Raw genomic sequence first — 27,870 nt, forward strand, 5'->3', positions numbered from 1 at the left:
GGTCTGCTAAAAATGTAGTTGATATGTTATAAAAAATGAGCTGAGGTCGGGAGCCACCTGCTGTGGCTCCTGTTGTGGGTGGTGCTGTGGGCACTGTGATGTTTCCATCCTGCCCTGGTAATAGGATTAAAAGTCACTGACTGTTCTCCATGATAAATGTGTCTGCAGGCTGCTCCATCCACAGACCTGAGAGAAGTGTTTTGGGGCAAAATCAAATGAAAGAAGATTGTTAAATTAGATGGTATTTAGACCACCTTGGATGTGAGACTCCTAGATCCTTACATTGTGCAACCCCAGGGCACCACAGTGTATGTAGATACAGCTTGGCCTCCCCAAAGTTGTGAATATTGTGTGCATATTGGGTCAGGCTTGTGCTGGGGAGTGGCTTTCTGATGGAAGGAACTTAAAACATCAAATATTGGACAGCACTGTGATATGGGAGCTGGCCCAGGTGGATGGAAGAACAAAAATACTGTAGCAACAAAAGAAAATGCATGTGGTAAATGTGAGTGTGGGGGCTGTGTAGTCACACACTGCTACACAATGGGACTCTCAGAATGCTGTGACAAAAGGAATTTGGAGTAACAAATCAGATTATTTTCCTGGTTGGGTTTCCCAGCAGCTCCATCCTCAGTGTCCCTGAGCCACTGATGTCTTTGCCAGGGATTGTGCCTCGTGTGCTGATCCATCTGCAGATGAGCCTGGTTCTCTGGCTCAGTTCAGGCTGTGACTGTTCTGAGAGCCTTGTACTTTACTGTCCACCCAGACCTTTAGTCTCTTGTTTCTGTAATCTAATATTTGGGATATCAGTAAAGACATTGAAGCCTTTTGTTATGACTGCAGTACCACTGCAGCTCCTTTTGCTCTTGGGAATGGGCTCTGACCTCCTGATCTAGGTTGGTTTTGGGCTGTTTGATGATTTGGGATGAAGCATTAGCTCTGCACTCCTGCATGGAGCTGACACTGGGCAGATGGATCAATGCCCTGCTGGAGTCACTGGTGTGTTTGCAGTCTCCAGGGTTGCTTCAGTGTGTGTGTTTTGCATCTGACAGTCAGAGCCTCTCAGAGCCAGGTCATGCAAGGGGGAAGAGGTTATTTTAAACCCTCATGCCTGAGCAGCAGTGATGTGAGCTCTCCAGCTCGTTAATTACTTGTTTCAAGCATCATTAAGGAAAAGAAATGAAGGCTGAACAGCTCTATAGCTGTGGAGCTGTGGCCATGGTGCAGCCTGATGGACAGCAAGGGCACAGTTCAGCTGTGCCATGGTCTCTGGGGCATGCCAGGGGAATGTCTGCTCTGAACTGCCTTCTTGTGCCTCAGGGATGCATTAACCACTGCATGCCTGAGCTTTCCAAGTGGCTGCTGTGATCCGTGGGGGCTGGGCAGGGAAGAGAGTGTCTTCTCCAATGGGTCTGTGTTTTGCACATTGGTAAGGTCAGAACTACCTGGAACCATTCAAAATGGAGCAGGCAGAAGCTACTGACCTTGTACTCCTGCCTCCTTGTAGGTCCTCTTTGCATGGCTGCAGGGAAGCTGGTGAAGGATCAGTGGTTACAGAAAGATCTTCATTGCAGAAGAGTTTCTTGCTTCTTTCTGCTTAGCACGAGGTACCACCAGATGGTTCTTGGTTGCAGTTCAGAGCGTGACTAAAATTCATTTTTCAGGCACTTAAACAAATGGGATTTATTTAATTTCTCTCCCTTCTCTTCGCTTCCCCTCCAGGCTCTGTTCTAAATTTCCACATTCCCTTTTCCCTGCAGAATGAAGTGGAGCTGGGAGAGCTGCTGTTGTCACTGAACTACCTACCCAGCGCAGGAAGGCTGAACGTGGACATCATTAGAGCAAAACAGCTTCTTCAGACAGACATGAGCCAAGGTTCAGGTAAAGGGCAGTGCATTTCTCACATTACTCATGCACAGATTATATGTGCCTTTAAAGCAGATCAGTGAGGCTGCAATTTGTGGGGACCCAGGGGGATTGGACACTCAGTTCCTGTTAGTACAAGGCTCTGGATATATGTCTTGTATGTACAGCCAACAATAATGAAAGTATTTGCAACTCTTACCCTGAGATACCATGGAGGGTTTGCCAAATTTAAAGTGAAAGTCTCTGAGCCAGGCTGAGGTGAGGAGCTTTGCTGTCCCCATGCTGTGTTCTGTAGGACAGCCCATGGGCATTGCTCCCTGCTGGCTCTGAGCACTCTGCCTGGGAACTGCTTCATGCCCATGTCCTCAGCTGGGTTTCCCATATTCCCTGCCCCAGCCTCTGCTGCTGCCAGGATATTGGCATTTTCCAAAGAGAACAGTGTGCTTGGTGCCTGTCAAGGCTGACAATAACTGTGCTTTTGGCAGGGACTGTTTTTAATCCAGCTGCCTGACTTTTGTTCCCCCTGCACGTCTCTGGGAGCAGCATGGCATACAAGTCCCAGCCATTTCCAAAGGCTATTTCCCAGCATGGTCCATCCTATTCCAGCCCTCATGACCAGGGCTGCTGACTCATGATCCCCTGACACAGAGCCTGTGCTTTGTGCTTTTTGCCAGATCCCTTTGTGAAAATTCAGCTTGTCCACGGATTAAAATTAACAAAAACCAAGAAGACCTCCTGCATGCGGGGCACGATAGATCCCTTCTACAACGAGTCCTTCAGCTTCAAGGTTCCACAGGAGGAGCTGGAGAATGCCAGCCTGGTGTTCACAGGTAATTATGGTGGTGGTTTCTGAATCTCCTGGTTTTGTCCTTGAGGCATGAGGACAGGCAGCAGAGCATTGGGGTGCTGCTGGGAGCAGGAGGGGCAGAGCACAGGGATGTTACCTGGGTGGGCTGCAGCCCCAGGCCAGGGATCTGCTGAGGCTGGTGGCATTCTCTGCCATTTCCCACACTAAAAGCCTTGAGCAGGGCTGCAGGGACCCCTGTGAAGGGTGGGTTTCCACCCTGTGGAGCTCAGGCACTTTCAGAAGCCTTTTTTCTCTCTGCAGGATCAGAGGGGCTGGGTGGTGGGACCCACAGTCTTCTACCACATTGGGCTCTCGTGCTTCACAAACACTTTTTTGGACAACCTCCTACCCATTACCCACCTTTTTTTTTTTTCTTTTCTTTTCTTTTTTTTTTTTAATGAAAAGAATCTGATTCCGAAAGGATGTATTTTGAAGTATTTTTTTCAATTTCACCTTTTACATGGAAGATACAGGTGTCAAAGCTGGTTCAAGGAGTCTTATTCCAGCCAATTAGTCTGTTTTCAAACATGTTATAACAAAAAAGTGATGCTGATCAGCAATTAAAATTTTGCCCTTCATGCTCAGAAATTTCCTCAGCAAAACACCTATAATTAATCACTGCTTTGCATGCATGTCACCCTGACTGTACCTTGCATGTGTAGTGATGAATTTGTTCTTGGAAGCTTCCATCAGATGATCTTGTGACAGGTGTGAATCACTCAGTTCCTTGTTTTCCCCTTTTCCTGCTGGAAGCAGAAAAAGCACACAGAGTAGCAGCTCTGTGCAGTCAGGAGGGTGAGGGGAACATGCTGCTCCTCACCACAGTGAATGAAATTAGGATTAATGAGTGGATCTCTGAGTATATTTTTTTTTTTCTGTGCAAAGGGATGTATTCCCAAATGAGCCAATGGGAAGTTGGCTGATTCATCACGCTGTGACATGCAGTCAGATTTCAGTGCTGAGCCTCCTAAGTGAGGCTTCATTTTCAAAGTGACAGATTGCTTGCTTTGAATGTTGCAATAGATCACCCCAGGCCAGGCATGTCCCCAGCAGCTCCAAAGCTGGGAAGGAAAGTGCAGAGCTCCTGGAGGAGCAGTGGGACCAGGTTGTCTGGCTGCTCTGGGGCTGGAGGGAGAGGTGCAGTGTGGTCACTGCACTGCCTGGGCTCTGCTGTGCTTGGGACACTCTGGTGGGAGATGTGGTTTCTGGAGAGAGCTGGAGCAGGGCTGCTGGCCATGATATTGTGGGCACAGATTCTGGGTTGGTGCCTGCACTGTCTGTCATGAGGACCTGTGGTGGTGGTGAAGATGCTGAGCCACATTCAGTGTTTGTCCAAGTGACAGATTTGCCCCTGGTGCTGGTGGAGGCATGTTCCCAGCAGGGAGTGCAGCACCAGTTGATTCCTGTGTGCATCTGTGTGGTTCTGCTGAAATGAGTGTCAGCAGTTCTGGGATGGGGCTTGTGGTGTTCCCCACAGAGCTCCTTCTTGGCACCTTACAGTGTTGTGCAGTTTAAGGACTCATAAAGGGCTTTGAGATCTTCTCTTAAATGATATCCAAGCTGCCAAACATTTGTTCTTGATTATCTTGCAATATGAGGATCTCTATTTTGCATCTCTACATAGCAAGGGCATGGTTTTGTTATGTTATTTTTTTAACTTGGGTGCTTTGGGGCTCTTTTTTTGCTGCAGTGGTGGTTTTTTTCTGTTGTGTGTTTTGTTTGGAATTGGTTTTTATTTCTTTTCTCTTTTAATCCACAGCTCTAGTCCATTAGGTCAGTTAATTAAATTTGCTGTTGAGTCAAAGTCCAACTGAAAAGGAAAATAATCCTGCTTGAAGGGTGGGTGATGATGCTTTGAATGGAGAGAGAGAGAGCTGTAAAAGCAGTCATGGGAGCCAGAAGTGAGTGAGTCTTCAATAATTTAAAGGAACCTTTTCTGTGGCTTCATATTTTGGACCCAGTGTGCAGCTGTTTTTACATTGGCTTGGCTTCACTGGAAAGCCCTGGAACTATTCCAGTTCCCATCAGCTGGGGCTCCTGGCTCCCAGTGGGGTTGGTTCCACACTGACAAGTAAGGCACTATCCAGACAAAGTAAGATTAATTTTTTTTTCCTCCCCTGTGTGTTTTTCTCCTGTGCATCTCGAATCAAGCTGTCTGTGCTTAGTGCACTCTGGAATGGATTTCTCCACCGTTTTGCTGTGATTTAGCAAGGATTGTGTGTGCAAACATTGCAGATGGACAGCAAAGCACTGTTCAGCTCCCTGTGTTCCTGGTGGTGCTCTGGAAAGCTGAACTCCAGGCCAAACTGAGGGCTGAAGCACAGCTGGATTTGGAGAAGGGCCCTGGGTGCCTCCAAAATGATGTGCACAGGGAGAGCTCTGCTGTTAGCCAGGACTGGAGGAGGGGGTGGTTGGGCTGGTTCTTTGATCTTTCCTCCTCCTTAGGCACACAAGGATTCAATATTGTAAATCATTGGCATTTACAGACCAAAATGCTTCTCCTTCCATGCTGGTGCAGGACACTTTGAACAAGCTGTCTTCCTGCCTTCCCCTCTGGTCCTTCCTGAGCTGCTGACATGTTCCAGTCCAGGGCCTGAAACAAGGTGGGATGAGCTCTGGTGGAAATGTCCTCTCCAGGAAAAAGCATCTTGGGTCAGGATTGCTGCTGCAAGTATTGTCTGCTCCCAGCTTCTCACCAAGAGAGCCTGAAGCCATAAAGCCACTGATACTCACAGCAAGTCTAATGTCCTGACCAAAAAAAAAAAAAAAAAAGATGGTGAGTGAGGCAGCAGCTGGTGCAGAGGATGTTTGATTTTCATTTACTTCATCAAACATGTTGTCTAGGTAATGGGCAGCCATATACATATTGTAATAGAAATGCACTCTTTCGTGTGGCTCTTTTTTCCCCTTTGTTTTTCTGGCAACTTTACAGGTTTTCCCCATGTGCTATCTTCTGCTTGAGTGCAGGCAAGTCATGGGCTCACGTCCTGCAGAGAAACAGGGCAGGGTGTTCTCCTAACCTGTAAACAAAGGTGTTAGCTGCTCTTTGTCTGATGGCAAAGGGAAGGTGGAGTTTGGCCCTGGCAGCAGGGCTGGCAGCTGCTACCCAAGGTCATTGCCAAGAAGAAAAGAGAATATCTGAGATGCAAGGGCAGCCTCTGTGCTTGGGAGGGCTGGATGCTGAGCACCCAGAGATCCCCTGCTCTCCCCACTGAGGGGTTTTGGGCTGTCCTCCAAATCTCAGCCTAGCCTTCAGAAAGCTTGGACTGTGCAGCAGAAAGCTGGATAACCTGAAATCTGAGCACTGTAGTATTTTGTTAATGATTATAATGTTGTTAATAACAATCGTCAGTGATGCTGTTTGCATTGCAGTAAAGCCCAGATGGCCCAATAAAAACCACCAGCACTCCAGGGCAAGCTGTGTCTCGGTGACTCCTTAGCATCTTTTCATCACTTGCCATAAAAAAGACAACCTTCAGCACTCACAACTGGGGGTATTAGTCTCCCCGAGGTCCTTGTGGTGACTGTGTGTCTTTCTGCATTTAAATAAGCTCTTGGACATGTTTGCATGGCAGCATCTTTAGGGCTTGTGGCACAAGCAGAGTCCCCAAAGAGGGAGAAATCATCTTCATGCTCTGGGTAGTCTCTGTGCAATTGTAGAGGGAAAATCTGCTTTTCCTGCTGAGCTGGCTGAGAGTGCAGCTGGAGCTAGGACAGCCCTGGGGCTGATGGTGTCTGATGGAGAGCACTGGTGGGGCTCAGCCCACTGCTCTGCTCCTGGCTGGAAGGTGGCCACGGCTCAGCAGGACAGGATGCTCTGCCTGGGGGAGGGACCCGGCTGGGTTTGCTTGTTGATGCAGAGATTGACCTCGATATGAGTGTGACTTTCCCTGGCGAGATCTTCACTGTCAGTCCTGGCTGAGGGTGCAGCTCATGGGCTCTCTGTCTTCTGCTAGGATTTTGTGATACTCCTCACTTTTCACTATGTTTTAAAAATTGGCTATGTCTCTGTTTTCGGTAAAGATTTAGAACCGATTTTTAAATTTTATTTTTTTAAGTGTTTTTATTCCTGAGGGAGTGTTGAGACTATGCAGAGCTGCACCTGAGTTTTCAATGGCTCCAGCAGAGGGGCCCTGGCAATGCCATCAGCCACCTCCATGCCCCAAGTGCTGTAACAACGTGTGCCTTCAGACCCCTGGATAACTTTAATGCTTTATCTCAGGGCTCTAATGAACTTCCAGTTAATAGGCAGTACTTGATTAAAATAACAGATTGCTGTTCAATAGCAATATACCTGGTTCCTCTGTTGGCTCATTTTCCCTTGACTTTTAGGAAAATGTGGGGACCATTTAATGAAGTTTGTACTTTTAAAGGGGGGGGGGAAAGAAGTAATTGTTGGTGTGTATTGATAATGGTGCAGTTCTGTGTGTTGGGTTGCTTTCACTAAAATGTTTTCTTTTTGAAGCAGTGCTGCCTGTTTGAACAGGATGCAGAGACAGTGAGGCTTTTCAGTGGTATTTTTTTTAATTAACAGACTGATTTCCAAATGTCCCAATTAGCTGAGCAGGTTGAAGGTTGATAAAGTTTTTGTCCTGAGGCTTCTCCAGAAATATATCTGAATTTTGATTCCCTTTGGCTATGTGGAAGTATGACCTTGAGATACCAGAATCATCTGCTGTTTGCAGGGGTGGAAACCACCATGTGTCTGGAGTCATCACACATCTACTCATTGACTTGCTGGCTCAGATGCTCGTCTCTCCTTTCTCCTATTGCTTTTGCTTTACCACAAAAAACCCCAAGAAACACTCAGGCACTTTGTCTTCTGCACACAGATACAGAGAAAAAATTCTTTTCTGATATATGAGTCAAATTAAACTGTTTTTTTCCCATGCTGGAAGGCAGGAGGAGGAAGTGGTTTCTCTTTTGAAATACTATGTTGGGCACTGTAACATCTCGTAGATGGACAAATAATTAGACAACTCACTGCTAGAAAATTGTTTCTTGTCCTCTATTAGACATGTCTTTTGGAAGTATTGGGCTGTCTGTATGTTTCCCATCTCTGGAGCTCAGAAGCAAAATCTAATCCCTGATTAAACCTGTGTAATCCTATCTTAGCCAAAGGACAAAAAAATGGAAAAAACCACTGATGTCAGCACTGTGTTTTCTGGGGATTTATACCTGTTTAATTTAGATCAGAATTTGGCCTTTGTGTCCAGTGCTACAAAACACTTCATTCATTTATGCAGCAGACACCATCTGGTCCATGGCCAGCTCTGGGGAGAGCAGGGAGCTCCTGGCTGGTGCCTCCCACCACCCCAGATCTTGCTCCAGGTCCAGTGGCCACTCAAGGTGGCCAGCAGGTCCTGTGGGGACACTGGGAGAGGAGCTTGGGGAGATGTGCTGGCAGGGGAGACCCCTGAAGCCCCCCCTGCAGTGGGTATGATGCAAAAGCCCCAAACCCCCTGGGAGGAGGAGGAGCCCTGCTGCTCTCCATTCTCAATCCTGGTCCCCATGCAGGGGCTGTTGGTCAGCCTGAGCAGTGACAGCACAGGGTGGTCAGAGATGCTGAGGGGGGTCCTGCAGCCCAGTCCTGTTTTGGGGTCACTCAGGGAAGATGCTCTGGCATGGATTTGGCTTTTTGCAGCAGACTGACTCCTTTAACGAGGAAGAGTGAAAGGCCATTAATCCTGGTGAGAACAACAAGATGCTGACGCTTCCTGATCTGATCTGTTGCTTGCTTAGGAGGCAAAATTAGATTCATCAAGTGGCCTTAGCTAATAAATGTACTGCATCAGAAGTGGCAGAAACTACCTGTCCTGGAGTTCTGTGGAATTTTTTGGGAATCTTTTTCTCCTAAAGAAAGGAGCAAACCCTCCTCTCTCCAGGCTGGTGATGGGTGCTTTCTCCTTTTGCCAAGCACCTCAATTTAAGCAGTGTCATGCCTCTCCTGCCCCCAGCCCTTCATCTTGTTTGGCTCAGGCTGTAGTGAAAGGAATTGTTCAAACGTCTTGCTAGGCCATAATCTGCCTGTGTATCAAATGAAGGAGCTGCTGTGGGCAGCAGAGCAGTGTCTGGAAGGGGAATGGCTGTGCCTGGCCCGTGGCTGTCACAGGAGATGGATGATGGTGCAGGCAGAGGCTGTCTCTGCCTGTGTTTGCAGGTGCTGTGTGGCACTGGTGCTGGAGCCTCTTCCTGTGAGGTGTGTGAATATGCATGGAGTTATCTGTGTGCTTTGTTGGCTCTGGGGCTCATAATGCACAGAATTAAGATGCAATTTCAAAAAAAGAGGAATTGGAGGTGGAAAAAGCCAGCTATAGATACTCATTTTCAGTATCCTCTGATCTGTTGTGATCATTGCATCCAACCCATTATTCCAGTTTCTCCTGATGAGGTGATTTCGTGAGGTGTCATCCCTGCATGCCCTGAGATCTCTGCAAGACACTCTTGTGCATTTGCACTTTCCCTGCACCCTGGATCCCTGTGGTCTGCTGCAGGACTTTCCTCTCCCTGTCAGAGAGCAGCCCCTGATTAGCCAAATGCCTGGCTTGGGGTGCATGTGCAGAGTCCCCTTCCCTGGCTGCCCCAGCCAGAGCACAGGGCTGCCCTTGTGGGAGCTTTCCAGAGGGTTTCTGGGTGAGGTGGCACTGTCCCTTGTGGAGCAGCAGCTGTGTGCCCCAGTGGTTCCAGTTCCCTCTGGAGCTGGGCAGCTGCAGCCATCACAGGGAGCAGCCTCACAGAGGACAGGCTGCAAAGAGAGTTTAATGTGCACACCAGAGCCTGATGGAGATTAAATTGATAAATGTGAAACCACGGCGTCTTCCCCCATGCTTTTCTCGCCTCTCTACTAAATCTGACAGGCCATGCTCCAGGAGCAAGGGGCAGCATTTGGGCCATACCTGTGACCTTCTCTGTATGCATCATTAGCCCAGCTGCTGCTGCTCCTCGTAGCACCTCTTAGTGCCAAACAGCTTTTTAATATGGATGTCAAGCAGCTCAGAAGCAGTTTTCAGTCCTACTTAACCTGGCAGCTCAGCCCCCTGGCTGTGGCAGTGCTGGGCACAGACAGGGCTGGCTGCTGGCTGCTGGGCACTGCTCCTGCCTGCTGAGGATGGGGTGAGGCACTGAGTGGGGCAGGGATGTGAAGGAGGCACTTTCTGAGACCTCACCAAGTGCTGAGGCTGAATGGGAAGCGCAGGAAGTGTTGATGGGTCAGTGCCAGCAGGGCTGTGGTTCTGCCAGAGAGACCACACAGTCCCATGAAAGCTGTGTCCTCAGGGAGTCTCTGCCCCTCAGCAGCCTGGGGACAGCCTTGGGCATGTTTTTGCTAATTTGTCTTTTCTCTGAGTCAAATGGTTTTAATTGCATTGCGGGTGATGGCATAGGTGACTGAAGAAGAGTTGATTATTTGTGCTGAAGCTCTCAGCTGCTCCAGCACACTGAGATTCCCCTGCTGTTGCTCCCGGAGAGGTGGCAGCAGAGGCTCTGTGTGGCTGTGTTGGGCGGTGCTGCACAGCCTTAACTGCTGTGTAACTGCTGAGTAACTGCTCAGCACACCTGGCATAGGATTTGCAGGAGGTGCAGATTTTTTGTGGCCCCAGCTGCAAGGTTCAAGCTTGTCCCCATCCCATAAATGATACTGATAGCCTTGAAGCCAGCTTAAGAAAATTTTCTGAGTTAGTGCTCCTCCCCGGTCATTCCAAGGCTGCTGATATGTTCAATCAAAGCATGAATTAGTTTCTGAAGTGCCAGCTTAAATTTTACTGCTGCACATAACTCACAGGTAACAAATGCTTTGCAGTTGTGCTCTCCATGGGTACTCAGCTTGCCAGTCTCAGTGTAGAGGCAAAGGAGAGGGAGAGGTAAAAAGGCATTTTGGGTGGATCTGGTGCCAGGGCTGATGCTACCCAGGCAGCCTCATGGCTTAATGATAAAGTGACATGCAAAACATCTGAGAGGCAGAAAGTGATTCCACATGATCAAGGCTGGTAGGAGATGGGAAAGCTCAGGCTGGAGTTGTCCCTGGGATGGGATGTTGGGTGTTGGAGCTCCAAGGTCCATTGCATGTCCTGGAAGTGGCTGTCCTGCTGGGCAGCAGCTCTGGGCTGTGCAGAGCCTGGCATGGCCATGCCCTCAGCCCTGCAGGGAGTGGGCAGCCAAGCTGGGGGGCTCAGTCACCCCTCCTGGCAGGACCCTGTGGGACACGAGCCCCTGACCCAAATAAACATTTCCTGTGGCACCCAGGCCCCCTCAGTCTGATATGGATCATTTGGAGCACTTCCTCAATAAGTACATAATGTGAAAATGTTTTATTTACATCATGTACCTTGTCCTCAAGAATTCAACCCTTTTAATGGATGTAAGTGAACACAATTTTCTTCTGTATTTCAGCATTGCTATTATAAAGAATGTCTTTTTAAGAAGCCTTTCTGTTTCCAAATGTGTCCCTCAGTGAAGAGCAGCTGCAGGAGGAATTGGTTTGACCTCTGCTTCTTTAATTGCTTTTTGCTCTGTGTTGGCCTGGAAATGGATGTTGCTATTGTGTAAATTACTGCAACAGTGGAAAAAGAGCTCATGAATTCAGGTGTGTAGTTTCTGTCAGGAAAATATGCTTCTTAAATGGAAAGCAGCATCTACCTGCTTGTAACTAGAGTCTGTGGCAGTCTGGAAATCCCAAATGTTAATGACTTAATTTTCTGCTATTGAGCAGCTCCATGGAGTCACTGTTTTTGCAGCCAAGGGCAGATTTAATCTGAAACTCACTCTAAGCTCTGTCAGGGGATGTTCAGACATCAGGGAACACAGCTCACTGCACTTGTGCAGTCACCTGGACTCAGTGTGTGGCACAGTGCACAAGGACCTTCTCCACCCCCACCTGTTGTGGAACAAGCTGGAAGGAAAGAGCAGGAGAGGTATGCAGGGGTTTGTGTCATATTGAGGCTGTGCTGGTGCCACTCTGCAGGGCTGTGCAGCAGGCTGAAGTGTCACACAGGGGTTTGTGTCATCCTGAGGCTGTGCTGGTGCCACTCTGCAGGGCTGTGCAGCAGGCTGAAGTGGCACACCTGGCTGTAAATGGTGCAGCAATGGCTGCTGCTCAAGGAAATGGTTCCTCCCTATTTGAGAAGTGATTCCTGCACTGAGAGGGGACATGGGGAGCTGCTCTCCCTCCCTGTGTCAGGGTGGGAGCCCAGGCAAGGCAAGTGCCAGTCTCTGCTTCCAGCTGCTCACCGGGGCCTGTGGGCTCCTGCAGTTCTCTTTTCCAAGCTGTTCTTGGAAGAACTGGTGGCAGCAACAGGGAAAATTGTGCTCCTGAATGTGAGCAATGCAAAGGACTTATTTTCTCAATACCAACTCCAGACCCTTCTCGGGTAAGATCCATTCCATCAGCAGATTGCTCAGCAAATCCTGCCTGTTTTGGAGTGGAATTCAGCAGTTAGCCTCCCAGAAAGGCATGTCCTTGAGTTTGAAAGGCTTCTGAACTGATGGGTAAAGCAGAATTTTTGGCACACAAAGACCTCTCATCTTTTGAGAGAGCTGTTCTCAGTGGTGAAGCTGTGAGCTTGTAAACCTGAGGTCAGTCTAGTGCTACCTCTTATGGTCTGTGTGTGAATAAGCATATGGCCTTGGAAAATGTCTTCCCTGCTCTTCAGCAATAAGTCTCTTTGCTATCTACAGTAGTTAATGACAGAAGCAACAATGCTTGTATAATTAGCCCATTAATACCCCAAAGGACTCAGCATGCTAATTACCTGACACAGTGAGATTAGCAAGCTGCATTACAAGAATTCAAAATACTTGGATCAACAGTAAAATAACAGGTGCCCTTAGTTAGCACACCTGCTTGTTTTACAGTCCTGGCATGGAGTATTTTTGAAGGCTCAGTGTGCCTGGGGTACTTCTCCACTGTTAATTTATCCTGTGATTAATTGATGGTGTGTAAGACTTCTCAATTTAAATTACTTGGTATTGTCTCCCAGGATTAGGCTTCATCTTCTTTCCTTTTGGAAAAAAAGAATGAAAGCCAAAAAAAAAAAAACCCCAAAAAACCCCAACCAAAACAAAACAAAAAAAATCCTATTGAAAATTTTGGTTTGGGGGTATTTTTACGTGGCTTTATTAGAATATTTGATTTCTGTAGGCTAATAAATCATAGCAAAACATTTTGTATAGCCATGCTGCCTACGCTTGTGATCCATTGCCTTGCAGGAGAACTCGTTAATAACCCTGACAAGCTGTGTACTAGTTGGAGATGGATGCCTTAAAACTGCTCACCGTGTTCTCAGCAGGTGGCCTTTCCAAAATACACCAGCCTGGCCTCTCGACAGGGGCATTGCTCAGTGACATGTCCTGATGGCACCAGCCCTAGATAACTGATGGTGACAGGCAGAAGAGATGCAGTCTTCCTGCTGGGGTGGTGAACCCCGAATAATTTCTAAATGTTGTTTGAAGATAGACTTACAGGGCTCTGAGTTGCAGGGTTGATATTTCAGGGCAATTATTTGGACAAATTACTTGGGCATTTGAAGGTTTGCTGTCACCTAAAATATCCACAGGTAATTTGGTGAGCAGAAGCATCTCTGCCTGTAAACTGTGTGTGTCAGAGCTGTCTGAAGGGATAAAGAGAGATGTAACCTGGCACTGCTTGATTTTAGGACTGCACTGGCAGGTGCCTGAGTCACCCAGAGCAAGATCCCAGACTGGAACAGTGGTGAGGAGCCTTTGCAGAGCGTGGAGATGGCAGAGGGGCACATTAAAGTACTGCTGATCAGTTGTTTGGGGTGTGTTATAATAGGAAATGCACAGCCTTGACTAAGCTGTGTGGTTAAAAGTGAGGCTGAGTGTGCTGTGCTTGGTGTCCTGCCTGCCTGTGAGGGTGTGCACAGCATCGGGGTGATGCCTGGGGGATCCCAGATGTGGTTTTGCTGCCAGTGCTGGTTTCCTGCAGCCCTGGAGAGCTGGTGCTGCTGGCAGGGGCTCCATGCCAGGCTGAACATGTTCTTGCTGCTGGATTTGGAGCTCCTGCAGACATTTGTCCTTAAAATTCCCTCTCTTTCCTGAGGAGATTTTTTAATCCTTAATATCCCAGGCAATGCTTGTGGGTATCCTGGCTTCAGCTTTCAAGGACTTCTTTTCAGCTTTCTAATGAGTTGGGGCAGGGCTGCAATTTGCAGCACACGAAGTGCCTTTGCTCCCGTCTGGTGGAGCATTCAGCCTTTCCCGGGATCAGGCCCATCATTAGGGTTTGCTGCTGTCTGCGATCTTTTGTTCCAGGAGACTGGGCTAATCCCAAGGACAGGGTGTTGGGCTGATGTCTCTCCCTCAGTTGCTTTCCTGGACATTTAACAAGTAGCTGCAGTGATAATTATGGCAGATTGTTTCTGTGTAAACATCCTGCTGACAGCCTGGGCAGGTGTGATTCCTGTCTCAGGGAAGGCTGTCGATTAGCACCAGAGTGGTTTGTGTGATGTGCATTTGGAGGAGGACAGTTGGAGATGCTGCTGCTGCATTTCCCCAGGCTCAGGCTGCTGGGCTGCTTTTGTGATTTCATGATGCCCAGGCAGAACTTTTGGCACTTTGTTACATGATGTCATTCTGCTTCAAGGGCAGGCTGGACAGGACTTTGAGCAGCCTGCTCCAGTGAAAGGTGTCCCTGCCCATGGCAGGGGGGTTGGAATGGGATGATCTTTGAGGTCCCTTCCAACCCAAATCACTTTATGATTCTACCTTACCTATTCATGCTAAACACCGTGGTTACTGTGGTTTTGTGTCTTCTCTGTTTGAGTTGTATTTCAGCCTGTAGTACAGCTTATTTTATTCCTTCCAAACTCCTGTTTCTCAAACACTTCTGAGGCGCTGAGTTACCAAAAATGCTGACATCTGTCACATGGTGTGAGGGGACATTTGCAGGACATTTGGCTTCCTGGGGCAGAGCTCTGGGTGGACAAGCGGTGCTTTTGCCTTGACCAGTGTCTATTTCTGCTCCCCCCAGTCTACGGGCACAACGTGAAGAGCAGCAACGACTTCATCGGGAGGATCGTGATCGGGCAGTACTCCACTGGCGCCCCCGAGTCCAACCACTGGCGCCGCATGCTGAACGCGCACCGCACGGCCGTGGAGCAGTGGCACAGCCTGCGCTCGCGGGAGGAGTGTGACCGCGTGTCACCGGCATCCCTGGAGGTGACATGAGCCGGGCAGCTGACGGCAGCCACACCGAGCGGGCGGACGAGAGAAAAAACCAACCAACGACTGAAACATCCCACTCACACCCCACACGCACCCCGCAGCAGCTCCGTTGGATGGGAGCGGCTGCCAGCACCCAGCCGGGTGATCCATGTCCCACCGGGTCCTGGCTGTCCCCTGGGGCCGAACCTCTGGCTGCTTGTCCCTGGGCTGTTTGCATCCCGCGGGATGGCACCGGGCGGCACGGGCTGTGCATGGACCTGCCGCGGTGAGCACGGAGTGCCGGAGGAGCTGGGAGTTGCCTCTGCTGTCCTTCCAGTCCAAATCCATGGCTCATCCTCTCGGAGATATAAGTACCCATGTGCTCTCATTGGTGAACGTGGTAACTAGGCTAGAATATTTTTTTAAACGGTAGAACCTGTGGTGAAATCGATTCTGACTCCAGTTTTGTCCGTGTACTAGTTTAACAGAATTAAGCTGCTGTTAGTGCGTTAGTGTGCTGGGGCACACGTGTGGCCCACGTGGGGCACATCCCATGTCCCGTCAGCGGTGAGACCTGCCAGTCTCCATAGCAGTCTGTGTGCGTAGTAGATTCAGTGATGATATAGCAAAATAAACATTTCCAATAGCATTTGTACTGGGAAAACCAGCTCGTGTCCTTTCCAACCTGTGCTGTGCGAGAGAAACCTGCTCCAGGGACTCTGGCCATTAAGAAGACTCAGAAAACACAATTTTAATTCTCTCACAGACTGCAGTGGCTCTTTCTGTGTTGTGTGTGTTTACCCAGGTAGTTCTTCAGGTCACCAAGTGAACTTAGCTATGGTCAAGCTGTCCTGTTGGTTGCTTCTGTACATTTTATTTTTCCACAGCGTATTGTCTGGTATGATGCAGACTGTATATTTATTGAAAATAAAATTCTATTTAATTGTGCCACATAGATTGGGATGATACTTGTTGAATTCACCTTTGTGCTGAGCTCTCTCAGTTATGCTTATGGCAGAAGAAAAGCCAAAATGTTGGCAGTTACCCCCTTGTTGCTCACTGCAAATGAACTAGAAGCAATTTGAGATAAACTGAGTACCTGCTGATGGAGGTTGGTCTGGGGAGTAAGTTGGATGCCTTGGTCTGGCCATGGTGCTTCCCAGGCAGAGCCCACCCAACACCCTGTGGGCTGGACCTGTCAAACTCCAGAGCTGGCACGTGGCAGGATGGGCAGCACTCATCTCCCTCCTCTCTTCATTAAATCAAACCCAAAATGGAACCCTAGTGCCTCCTGTGCTTTTAATATTTTAATTTTTAAAAAGGAAAAAAAAAATACACACACCTATTTAACTCATTTGTTATTTAGCTGCTACAGTTAGGAACAGGTGAGTCTTAAAAAGCAGTTCCCAGCTCCTCCAGCCACATGCTTTGCTCTACACTGGGAACGAAATGTGAACAGAAGGTACTCTTGCCTGGGTCTGTCCTTGAAGTCATGAGATGTCCCACAGGGAGGAACAGTGAGGTACACAGGATGCCAAAAATTGGTGAGGGAACTCGGAGGAAAGGTGAGTAAGGGCAGAACAGAAGCAAACTGAGGAGCTCCTGGGCTGCAGGGCAAACAGAACAGAGCATGGCAGGGAGAGGAGCAGGAGGGCTGAATGGTGGCTGTGCTGCTGGGGCTGCACCCAGCAGGTGAAGTGCATCTCATGTCTGGTGAAATTGGAAGGTAACCCAAAGAGCAGCTGCAGCTCCAGCTGGCACTGCGTGCACAACGTGCTGGTGCTGTCCCAGGGCTGGGAGCAGAGCTGGTGCCCAGCTGCTGTGCCACGCTTGGGGCTGTGCCTTGGGGACAGCACGGGGGGCTCAGTGCTCCCAGCTGCACTGGGGGGATGCTGCTGCCCTGAGTCTGGTAAAAAACAGGATTAAAATTAGTCAGGATCTCTGCTCCCTTTTTAAACGTGAATATCTGTGCTTTGGGAGTAGATTAATATGCTCAAAGATTTTTGTTCCATAGTTTGCTGAAAGTTGTTTATAACATTTGCTTTATCTGAGGATGGCACAGAGGAAAGAAGGGGGGAAGCATGCCTTGGCTTCTAGTAATCTCAATTCCTTATTTTTTAGTGGTCTGCTGTAGCAGTAGGCTTTTCCTTGAGCCAAATAATTTCAGATCAATGTATGGAAGGGGGGGGGGAAGTGTTCTTAGAAGGCTTTTTTTAATGCAAAGAAAACTTAATATAGAAAAGTTGATGGAATGAGTTACTGTCTCTGGAGTAAGTCTGGATGCTTTACTGTTCTGAAAGCTTGGTAACACCCCAAATTGTTTATGCTTGAATCTGTAAAAATGGGTCAAATATCCAGAAAATTTTAATCTGTAGCTAAGAATAAAAAGGGAACAGCATCGAGAGTGTTCCTAAGCAGTTCCTTCAGTGCTGATTTAAGGCACAAACTGGAAATGGAGCAGGACCACAACATTCTATACTATTTGTGCCTGTACTGTTTCCCTTACAAGTGCAACAGTTAGAAAAGGACTTTATACAGTATTTTTAGAAAGCTGAAGTTTATGTCTAACAAAATGTTGACCACAGAAAGGAGACATTCTGGATAATATTGGCTATTAATGATATCATATCAGATTTTCTGCTGTTACAGGACGGCATGGACCCAGCACAGACCTGGCAGATGGGCACAGGGTGAATTCCTGAAGCAGCCCTGGAGCCCCGGGCACAGCTGGCAGTTCTCTCTTCCGGGCTGTGTTCGTGTGTCACAGCATTGCCTTGCTCCGGGGAGAAAACCCCAAACCAAACACAGGAAAAAACCCAACCCCCCGAAACCAAACCAAACCAAACCAAAAGCACCACACAATGGGGCACTGAGGTGTTAAACCCCACTGCCCTGCAGCCCTGGGAGTCTCCCCTGCCTCCCTCCCTCCCCAGGTACCGCAGCCGCCGCTCCCCGGTGCCCGCAGCGGGGTCCCCGTCTGTCACCCCCCGAGGGGACGGGCAGCCCCGAGGGACACTGCGGGAGGATGGGGACACTACATACCGCCTCGGGGTGCACTTGGGGGGTCGAGGAGGGGTAAGGTCCCTGTTCGCCTGCGGGCAGCGCACGGTGCGCGGCTCCCCGGCTACCCTGGGATGCTCTGAGCGCGGCGGGCTCAGCCGGGGGCGGGCTGGGGGCAGCGCCCCGGGCTCGGGTCCCTCTGGGATGCGCTGAGCGGGGCCGGGGGCGGGCTGCGGAGGAGCCGCCGCTCGGGGGAGGGGGCAGCGCGGCCCCTATATCCGCCCCGCCCGACGGCCGCCCCACAACCCGCGGGGCCCGGCCGGAGAGCCGCCCAGCGCCCGGAGGGACCCCGCGCTGCCGGACCCCGCGGGACCCGCGCCTCCTTCGGGGCACCGTGTCCGACAGGATCCTCCCGGGACCCGCACCTCCAACGGGACACCGTGTGTGACAAGATCCTCCCGGGACCCGCACCTCCTTCGGGACACCGTGTGTGACAAGATCCTCCCGGGACCCGCACCTCCGACGGGACACCGTGTCCGACGGGACTCCCGCACATCTGACAGGAGCCCGCGGCGGAGCGGGGAGCGCGGGCGGGCAGCAGTGTCCAGCGCTCCGGCCATGGGCAGCGGGCGGGCGCTGTGTGCGCTGCTGGCCGCTGCCCTGCTGGCCGCCCACGCCTTCCCGCAGACCAACATCAAGATCAGCCAAGGTGAGTGAGTGAGTGAGTGCTCGGCCGTGGCTGCGGTGATTTAATCGGCGCTGGTGGCGGCGGGGAAGGAGCGGGTGTGCCTCCCGCAGGGCGGCAGTGGCTTCCCCTGCCCCGGCTGCTCCAGAAATCCCTGACTTCCTTTGAAATCAGCTCTCTTCTCCGCCATGGGGACGTGCCAAGGGCAACCCCGGCCCTTCTCTTGGGGATGTCAGAGGTGTGTGGGCTGGCTTTGTTCCCGTGTGTCAGCATCTGCTCTTTCCCCTGTGCCAACACGAGCTGCCGTGGCTCGGGGCCATGGCCCTCCGTGGGTCCGGCGGCAGAAATCAGTGCCCTTGGCACACACTTGGAGAGTGCAGGGCTGTGGCCATGCAGCCCAGCAGGACAGGCTGAGGGCCATCAGGGCTCCTCGTTTATTCACACTTACTGCGCGTGAAACAACAAATATGGGATTCTCCCTTACTCCCCTTCTTTGCTCCAAGCTGCTGCTGACTGCTATATGTCACTTAAGTTTCTTCCCAACTTTTCCACGGCGTTGGTGCAAGTGAGAGTTGCTGCTCCCAGTTTGTTTGCACCCTGTTAGGTTTATTGGGACTGTGAGTGGAGAGGGACTCCTTGAGTGCTGTTCAGTGAGATCGTGAGAAAAAGGATCGATAAAAGCCTGGCTTTCCTGCCAGATGCCTAATCTGTGTGAGCTTTGCCAAAACTAATTAAGGAGGAAAAAAACCTCTGCAAGATAACTCCTATCTGTCAGTGCCAGCTGCAGGAGTACTGCTGCCTGTATTGGCTGTAGCCTCACAACTCCAAACATACCTGGCAGAGGATTTGAAGCTGTAAAACCAGCTTGGTTTCATTAAAGAATTTTAAAAAGCAAAGCCCTCAGTGTGAGAGGATGTCTCTCCCAATGTGCTTCAAGTAGTGTTTAATATTTTACTTGGAAACTTGTGACATGTGCCTTAAAAACACTTCAGGGTGTGTAAAATATTGCCCAGTTATGAGATCCATGTCCATCAGTGGATACCATCCCCTGCAGCTCCATTCCACCCCCAGATACACAGAGGCCAAAATCCCTCCCCTGATCACTTCCTTCGAAGGTGGATGCTCAGTGTGAGACTCTTTCATCTGTTAATGAAAGACAAATATTGCAAGTAGCATGAAGGTGGCATTGTTTGTCCATGGTGACTATAATGTCAGGGCTTAAGGACTTGTTTCTAAAGCACATGGGTGAGCTGAGGCATCCCAATATTGCACAGCAGCACTCTTAGCCCCTGCCATGTGCTCCTGCCCACCAACACCCTGTTTAAATGCTTATCCTGTGAGTTTTCTCAATGAGAGGATGTGGTGGGCTGGCCATCTGGCTCAGCTGGCACCCCCAGCTTAGCCACAGGCAGTTTCTGCTGAAGTCATTGTGGGGTGGTTCTGGGGCCCTGCTGTCTCACCCATCCCCTCTAACTCCCCCCAGCTCCACCAGTGCCATCCCCAGGTAAAGCCCTGCTGCTGGCCCTCCCCATGGCCTGAGCTGGTGAGAGGTCACTCTGTGCTGGTGAGAACCAGGGCACTCATCCTGAGCCTCCTGGGACCACTGCCCATCCCTCACTCTCACCACCACAGCCCTCAGATACTGGTGGAGGGGCTCTGCCCGGGGAAGGACCCAGATTTCCACAGGACAGGGATTTCCTCAGCTCTTCTCTGTTGACACTAATTCCAGATGAGCCTCTTGGGCACTGATGGCCACCATCCAAACCCAGCTGCTTGCCAAGAGCTGGAGAGGTTCACTTGCTTTTTCAGGTCAGATGGCAGCTTTAGCTTATGGATGTGCCAAGGGGAGTGTCCCTAGTGCCTCTGTGTTTTTAGGTAAGCTGTCAGCTGTTGACGAAATGGAGCTCTTTGATGCTCTGCAACAAGAAGAGCTCAGCTGCCAAGCACTGACCTGACCTGGTCTGCTGCCCAAAACCCTGTGATGGAGCTGCAGCCCCTCAGGAGTCTTCCTTGCCTGGGTATCTCTTGCCAACGTTGTCCTAGCCCCAGATTTCACACCTCAAATCTGCAGATCCCTGCAAGTGAGGCAGCATTGCTCCTTGGGATGAAGCTGTTCAGGAGCAAACCTGCTCTTCACCAGCTGAATCCATGGGAGCCATGCATCTGGGGGTAGGTTTTTTTCAGTAGCATTCTGAAATGAAAAAAGCCCCATGTGAAACTGGCTGGGATTTTCTCAGTTAATTATTTCTAGTTGGAAAGAGGCCAGCTGGAAAGAGGGGGAAGTGAAACTTTTTTGGCAGAGCAATGCCAGCTTCTGTAAGATTTTGATAAGTGATTTTCCTGGTGGTTCTACAGTGGGTCTCAGCTAGTAAATAAATAAGAAGGCTCCGATTCTGTTGGCACTGACATAAGTGCAGAGAGCACAAAACTTTATTTCTGACCCAAAATATTTGTTTTCCAGCTTTTCTGAGTTAGTAACAGCTGCTTGATCTGAATCTTATATCCAGCCAAGTCTGGACATCTATTTTGCTGGTGTTGCATTAAAACATGGTCTTGCCCTTAAAACTGCTGCACTGTAAATAAGCAAAGGGAAAAGGGATTTTTGCCATCATTTTTCACCAGGAATTTGGAGACAAATGGATGCACTGACTCGGGGTCAGCAGGAACCCCCATCCTGCAGGCACTGGTGCTGCTCCTGCCCTGTGTGGAGGAGCTGAGGCTGCCAAGGTGTTGTTTACTGGTGTGTTTAAAAGTGAGGATTGGGTCTAAAAAGCCCCCAAATTCTTCCCATGTCCCCTTCTAGATCAAAATACCACACACAGCTGCTGGCTTGTGAGGCTTTCCTGTAGAGCTCTGAGTAGGCTCCTACACTCTCAACCCTACATCAGATTTCTTATGGTCTTTCTGCTAAAAATATTCCAAATAAAGCAGCTCCCCTAATTGTTCCTGCCTGAAAAACTGGGAGCAGTAGTTCTCCTCCAAAGAGACAGCCAAAGCCTCTGATCCTGACCTAACAGAAAAGATGCTAATTAAAAGCTGACCTCCCATATTTTCCTTTTTGGTATATTTAACCTTAAATTCCTTCAGGCACCTCTGGTTCACTGAAGCTCGTCAAATTAATGCTACCTAATGGGAACCAGTATGGAATAACAAAGGAGGACTGTCTCAATTTCTGACTCAGTTTCAGCTGCTCTGAACAAACAGGAGGGTGATTTTCCCTGGCAATTGGGGTGCTGACGGGCCAGGCTTTGAGCAGGACACAGGGACACCCAGTGCAATTAGCACTCAGGAGTGAAGGCTCTGCTTGCTGGGGATGCTGCTGGGTTAAGCCCTGTGAATTTTGCCACCACGCTGCCAGAGGGGAGGAGTTTGTCCAGGCACTATAATAAAATCCTGGTTGCTGGGGTAGCTGGTGGAGCCTGTCTGGCACAGACCTCCAGGCTGTCCTCAGCAGGAAAGAACAGCAACCTGGAGTCTCTGCAAGCCAAATCCCAGCCCTGTCCTTAGCACGGGAACATGCCTCACCTGCAACCTGGTGGTAAAGCTGAAGCCTCATGCTGTAGGCTTGATCCTCTTGTTCTGCTTTGTTCCTGGTGGAGACAGGGAGCCCTGGCCAGCATCATGAGGGGAGAAAGCTTTGGCTCCTGGGAATCACATCAGGTCTCAGCATTCCTGGTCCTGCTCTACTGCTGCAGGAAAAGAATTTGCATCTCCTAGGGCTGTTCCAAGGTTTTTCCCAGTGCAAGTATGGCTGTGTGTGAATCAGAGAGCTGAACTCTGCATCGTCACTGAGCTGGCTGCAGCTTACCCACTCTCCCCAAGAGCTATTCTGCTCTTCCAGCCCAGCAGGCCTTATCTTTTTTCCTCCATAGCCCATAGTTAGTGCTGATAAGAATGGGAGAGCCTCTTGAGCTCCTCAAGGGTTTGTTGCTGTAGGGTGTAGAGGTCAGTCAGTCCCCTCCTCTGGGGGGATGGCTGGGGCTCCCAAGGCAGGTTGGTGGGGTGACAGCCCCACAGGGCTTGGCAGCTGGCTTGGCCTTGCTCAGGAGGTAAAAAAGGCTCTGTGCATTTGTGGTTTGTCACCTGGGAGTGGGGTGTGACAGCAGGGACCTGTGGGCTGGCTGGTGGCTGTTTGTGAGCACTCAGAAATCCCCATGTGGAAAGAGCTGATGAAAGATGAAATTGTCACCCAGAGCTGCCAGCACTGGCACAGGGAAGGATTTGGCTCCATGAACGCTCACACAGCTGCTGTGGATTCACCTTGCCTCTCCTTTTCTCCACACTGTTGCTTCCCTTGCCACAGCCACATCTCACGCTGCCTCTGGCAGGGTTTTCCTCTCCCCACCCTTGGGGGAAGCCATTCCCTGGCCCCTCAGCACCGGAGGCACCACCCTGACCTCTCTGGGCTTGAGCCTGTTACCTGCTTGGATAGTCTGATGGCATCTGACATCTGCCCTCAACCCCTGCACACCCACCCTGCCCAACTGACCCCAGACCACAGCTCCACGGGGATGTGGGAACTGGCTCAGGGGGAGCTGGCAATCCCCCCACCTTCAAAAACCAGCAGCTAAGAGAGTTAAGTCTGTGTGCCCCAAGATCTGAGGGTCCTGAGTGCTGCATCCTCCCCACACGTGGGGAGCAGGGCACGGAGGAGGTCGGAGCAAGGTGTTAACGCCACGGCTCTGTTTAGACAGCGGCAGCTACAAAGGCTCCAGAAGGACACCCTGCCTTCACAATGGCCTCTTTTGGGGCAACCTCCCCGCTGTGCTGGAAGGCGACAGGGGAGGAGGAGCAGCTGTGTGGCCCCAGCTCTTATCTGGCGGTGGGAGGCAGATAGGCTGGCACCACTCCCGGCGGCACACGCGCCTGGCCGGCTATTCCTGGGGCTCGACGGGAATATTCCTGGGATCCACCGCCTGCCTACGTGCATCCCGGCCAGGGACAGCCATGGGGGCTTTCCTGGGAGGGAGGAGGTGCAGGCTGTCCTTGCAGGAGGGCAGAACAAGGCCATAACCCTGCAGCCCTGGCTGTCAGCTCCCATCCCAGCACAGTGGCTCCAGTGGTGCCTGACAGAGGCGAGAGGAACCCTTATCTCGGTTTCCCCAGTAGCAAACGTTGGTGCCTTTATTTTAAGCATCCACCACCTAAAATGATGACTAGCTGGCTTGGAATGTCCCTCCTGATTGAGGCAGATGCTAAAACTGAGAAATCCACAGCTGTGTAAAATGTGTTTTGACTTGAGCAAACTTTTGCACGACTGCTGCAGCAGTGGTGGGGTGAGGTGGGGGAGCAGAGCTGAACTGTTGCCTCCAGCCCTGCTCAGCTGTGTGGCCAAGCTGCCTTAGCACCAGCTGCTGGATGTCCTCTGCTCTGTCCCCAGCCATGCCTGAGCCTGTCCATGCCTACTCCTGCCCACTCTTCTGGACAGAGTACGAAGGCCACTGCTACCGGTACTTCCCCATCAACAAAACCTGGGCTGAAGCTGACCTCTACTGCGCCGAGTTCTCCATTGGCATCAGATCAGCCAAGCTGGCCTCCATCCACAGGTGAGGTGTGCAGAAACATGTCATCCCATGCTGGCATGGCCTGGGGAGGAAGGAAACTGGGGACAAAATCCCATTCCCACAGCACAACCTCTGTGTCAGCTGCAGGCTCATGTTCCAGCCTGCACCAGCAGCCCGGTCAAGTCTGGTGCTCTGGTCACACAAAGGAGATACAGAAAATAAATGCCTTTTTCTGGACTGGCAGAAAAACTGGCATTGTATTCCCTAAATTTCCCCCAACTGTGTTTTTTACTCTTGAAAAAGGGATAGAAATAGGACATGATTATACAGACTGATTTCCCCATTCCCTCACCCCCAGATCTCACCAACACTGTGCTCCTCTTGCACAGACCCGGGAAAATAATCAACAGCAATAAGACGAGGGAGACCCATTTGGCCGTGGGTCCTGGGGTGGGGTGAGTGCTCAGGGACAAGCCTGACCATTTGCTGACACATCCCCTCGATGGCCCCATATTGTTCTGTTTTGCCAGCTGGGAGGAAAACGTCTTTGTGTACGACCTGGTGAACAGCCGAGTGCCAGGCATCCCCACCGACATCTGGACTGGGCTCAACGACCTGCGGCAGGTGGGAGCTCCCTGGGAAATGCCTTTGACAAATTCATCTCTCTGTGTTTTCCTCCTGGAAAGCCACTTGGTTTTCTTCTTTGCCTCTGATAGCCCCATTAATCATGAGGTGGCAGAGAGTCTGTGGTGCAGCACACAGAGAAAGTTGTCATTTCATCCCTTCCAGTCTGCTTTTAAAAGAGAAGTGTTACTAGAATTAATAGATTAATCATTAATAATTACTCACTTCACGTTTTTTTTACTGGATTTATAGAAACAGTATTGTACTGCTGGTCCAAGAAGAGCAAATAAACTGAAAAGGTCTTCAGTGTCAAAAATCACCAAGTTCCATTGCTCTCTTGTGATACTCTGTGACTTTTGAAAGCTGACATGTTGGAAATATATAGTCTAATATGTTAGACAGAAAAATGGAGACCATCAGGAGAACAGCCTCATGTCAGCAAATTTTTTGTAGATACTGGAAAAGGAATGGAAAATAAAGCAGAAAAGGAGCACAGAATTGGGTGGGGGTGTTAAAAAATATATAGATTTAATTTCTGGGCTTCCTCTGGTGAGAACACTGCAAAATCTGGGGCTGTTCTTGGCAAGTGTTTGGTTGTAAAACCCAAATGTGCTGTTTGGCTTTGCTGAGTGGTGACAGTGTCTCCCCGTGTCGCTGGCTGTGTGGCACTGGGGATGGGTGTGGGCAGTGCAGGGGAGTGAGCCTCCCACCCTCTGCAGTCACAGCTCTGTGCTGACAGCTTTTTTCCGCTGGCCTCGTGCCAGGAAGGTCACTTCGAGTGGACAGACGGCTCCTCCTACGACTACCACTACTGGGATGGCAGCCAGCCTGACGATGGGATCCACTCCATCCCGGAGGAGGAGGACTGCGTGCAGATCTGGTACAGACACAGCAGCGGTGAGTGCCCAGGGCACCTTCAGTGTTGTTTGCATGTCAATGAACTCAACCCACCCTGCCTCCTGCTTTTCTGAAGAGGTTGCTGGCAGGCAGAGGATTTGCATTTTAATTTTTTAGTATTATTTTATTTTTTTCTTTACCGTGAAAAGGTGAATTTTCCCTTTCACCTTGTGCATACATACTCATTTTCTCTCTGCTCCCAGCCCGTCTCCCTCTCCCACAGTGGCAGCAGGACAGGAGCATCAGCCGCCCTGAAGAATTACCAAATCTAGTCAAAGGTCAATTTTTCCCATTTCCCCTCCCACACGGGACTCCCATGGAAACACTCACTGGTTTGCCAGCTTTTCTCTCCCACGCTTAGGCCAGGGCATCTCACTGAAGTGGGACAAGATCCTGCCTGTGCAAAAATCCACTTCACACACCCTCACTGCTGGTGAGACCAGCCAGGTGTGTCCAGACCCCCAGATGTACCTAAATGTCCTGTCCATGGGCAGTCTGCTATTTTTGGGGACACAGGACTGTGTTTGCAGCTGCCCCTCCACTACCAACTCCAAGCCAGAGCCCTGCCTCCCTTCCCACATCCCCCAGGTGGGGACAGGGATGCAGGGAGGGGTCATGGCTGTGAGTGGCAAAATAGGAGCACATCCAGGGAAACCTCCCACAGCTGCAGGAGGTTCTGGTCCCAAAGGCAGTGCATGGTTACTTCCTTGTGCCTTTTTCAGCTAATACCTTGTTTTTTTGGGGGGTAGCACTGCGCTCCTGGAACGACAACGCCTGTGGCAGAGCTTTCCCCTTCGTCTGCAAGATCCCCTCGCTGGCCCTGGATTGAGGCTGCTGGTGCTGCCCACACCCCCTCATTTTGGGTCACCTCTCCAGCTGTGCCAGGGAAGAGCAGTCAGGACATGGCATGGGCTGGGAGAGCTATGGAGCTGCTTGGATCCCCAGCCAGCCCCTGGCTGCAGCATCCCTCCTGGGAGTGTGGAGGGGATGAACCTGGCACTCAACAGCGACAGGAGCTCCATCCAACAGCAGAGGAGCCCCCAAGGCCGAGTGTGCCTTGGGATTTCAGATCAGCTATCACAGCGTGTTAGAGGAAGCCCATGATTTCACCAACACACCAAACTGTTAGCACCCGAAAATAGCCGTGTGTAGGAAATGCTTTTGCCTGTTGATCTGCGAAGAGTGGAGGAGAAGTGTTACTTTCTGTTAAGTTATGCAAAATGCCTCTTGTCCATGTAATTTTTCTCTCTGCTAAAATAAACGGCAAACAGCAGGTGGAGGCTCTGCTGTCTTTCTAGCCCTGGAGTAGCTGCAGCTCCTGGGCACTTGGGGATTCATGTGAAACAAGTTGTGTCTTTCCCCAACCTGCTCTGTATTACAGAGGTGTGTTGGGGGGAAGCGGATGCCTGGGAAAATTAATGTTATTGAGCCTGACTGTTTTCTGGGGTCCCTGGGGCAGCCTGTGTGCTCATCCTGCCCTTCTCGTGGCCCCCAGCAAACCCAGAGTCACCAGGCAGTGCCCCACAGCTCGGCAGCATTGTGAGCAGGCAGGTGAGCAGGTCTGGCCCTGGCTGCTTTGGGAGGACAAGGGCAGGTGAGGGGCTGAACACACACAGCAGCTGGGGTCAGCCCACCCTCACAGCCCTGCCCTGCCTGGGGAGAGCTTGCAGGGCTGCTGCAGCCCTGTTTCCTAGCTGATATCCTCCCTAAGTCCTTGCTGATGTACTCCTCTGCTGCGCTGGCACCACAGAAGTGCTTCTGTCTTCCAGGAAGATAACTTTCAGGGAGGTGTGTGTGGTTGTGGCAGCTCTGTGTGCCTTGTCTGAGCCGCTCACTGTGGAGCTGGGACACTCCTCCTTGGCTATGGGTGAATTTGCAGGGCTTGGGTGCAAGCAGGGCTGTGCTGGGGCCAGGGCCCAGGGGAAGGGCAGAGCTATCAAGGGAAAAACATGCTTCTCCTTCCAGGGGTTGTGAGTGGAATGTGTGTGCTGGAGCAGGTTTCTAAAATAAAAAAGGGCTGTCATGCCTAATTATGTATTTTTATATATAAATATTTATATATAAAAATAGATAATACACATAAATGAAACTATTATTTTTAATTGGATTTTTAAGATTTATATACACACTATTCATATATTTATATGGAAAGTAAGCCATTTGTATAGTTTTCATTTCTGGATTTCAGCATTGGATGAGTTTTCTAGATTTCTTTTTCACCTGAAAATTATATGGATATGAATGATGTGAAATGTGTGGATGATAACAGTATGTAAAGAAAACCAGCT

The 27,870-nt window shown here is 50.3% G+C and overlaps 2 protein-coding genes across 5 annotated transcripts in view; both read left to right on the forward strand.

Moving 5' to 3' along the window:
* The window catches only part of SYT17 (synaptotagmin 17), a 34,377-nt gene extending 18,550 nt beyond the window's left edge, over positions 1-15,827 (forward strand). For all 4 annotated transcript variants that reach the window (XM_085074762.1, XM_085074760.1, XM_085074763.1 and 1 more), the window contains exons 6-8: positions 1,761-1,881; positions 2,541-2,696; positions 14,700-15,827. In XM_085074762.1, coding sequence (XP_084930888.1) covers positions 1,761-1,881; positions 2,541-2,696; positions 14,700-14,896 — 474 coding nt within the window. In that variant the 3' untranslated portion in view covers positions 14,897-15,827. The remainder of the gene's footprint in view (positions 1-1,760; positions 1,882-2,540; positions 2,697-14,699) is intronic.
* Positions 15,828-18,184: 2,357 nt separating this feature from the next.
* On the forward strand, positions 18,185-27,086 carry CLEC19A (C-type lectin domain containing 19A). Its single transcript, XM_085074764.1, has 5 exons — positions 18,185-18,581; positions 23,938-24,103; positions 24,592-24,685; positions 25,450-25,582; positions 26,332-27,086. Exons 1-5 carry the CDS (start codon positions 18,491-18,493, stop codon positions 26,409-26,411), a joined length of 564 nt encoding a protein of 187 aa, XP_084930890.1. The 5' UTR covers positions 18,185-18,490; the 3' UTR covers positions 26,412-27,086.
* The last annotated feature ends 784 nt before the right edge of the window (positions 27,087-27,870 follow it).

This window comes from Lichenostomus cassidix, chromosome 14 (assembly GCF_008360975.1).
Source record: "Lichenostomus cassidix isolate B80296 chromosome 14, HeHo_3.0, whole genome shotgun sequence".
NCBI classification, from domain to species: Eukaryota; Metazoa; Chordata; class Aves; order Passeriformes; family Meliphagidae; genus Lichenostomus; species Lichenostomus cassidix.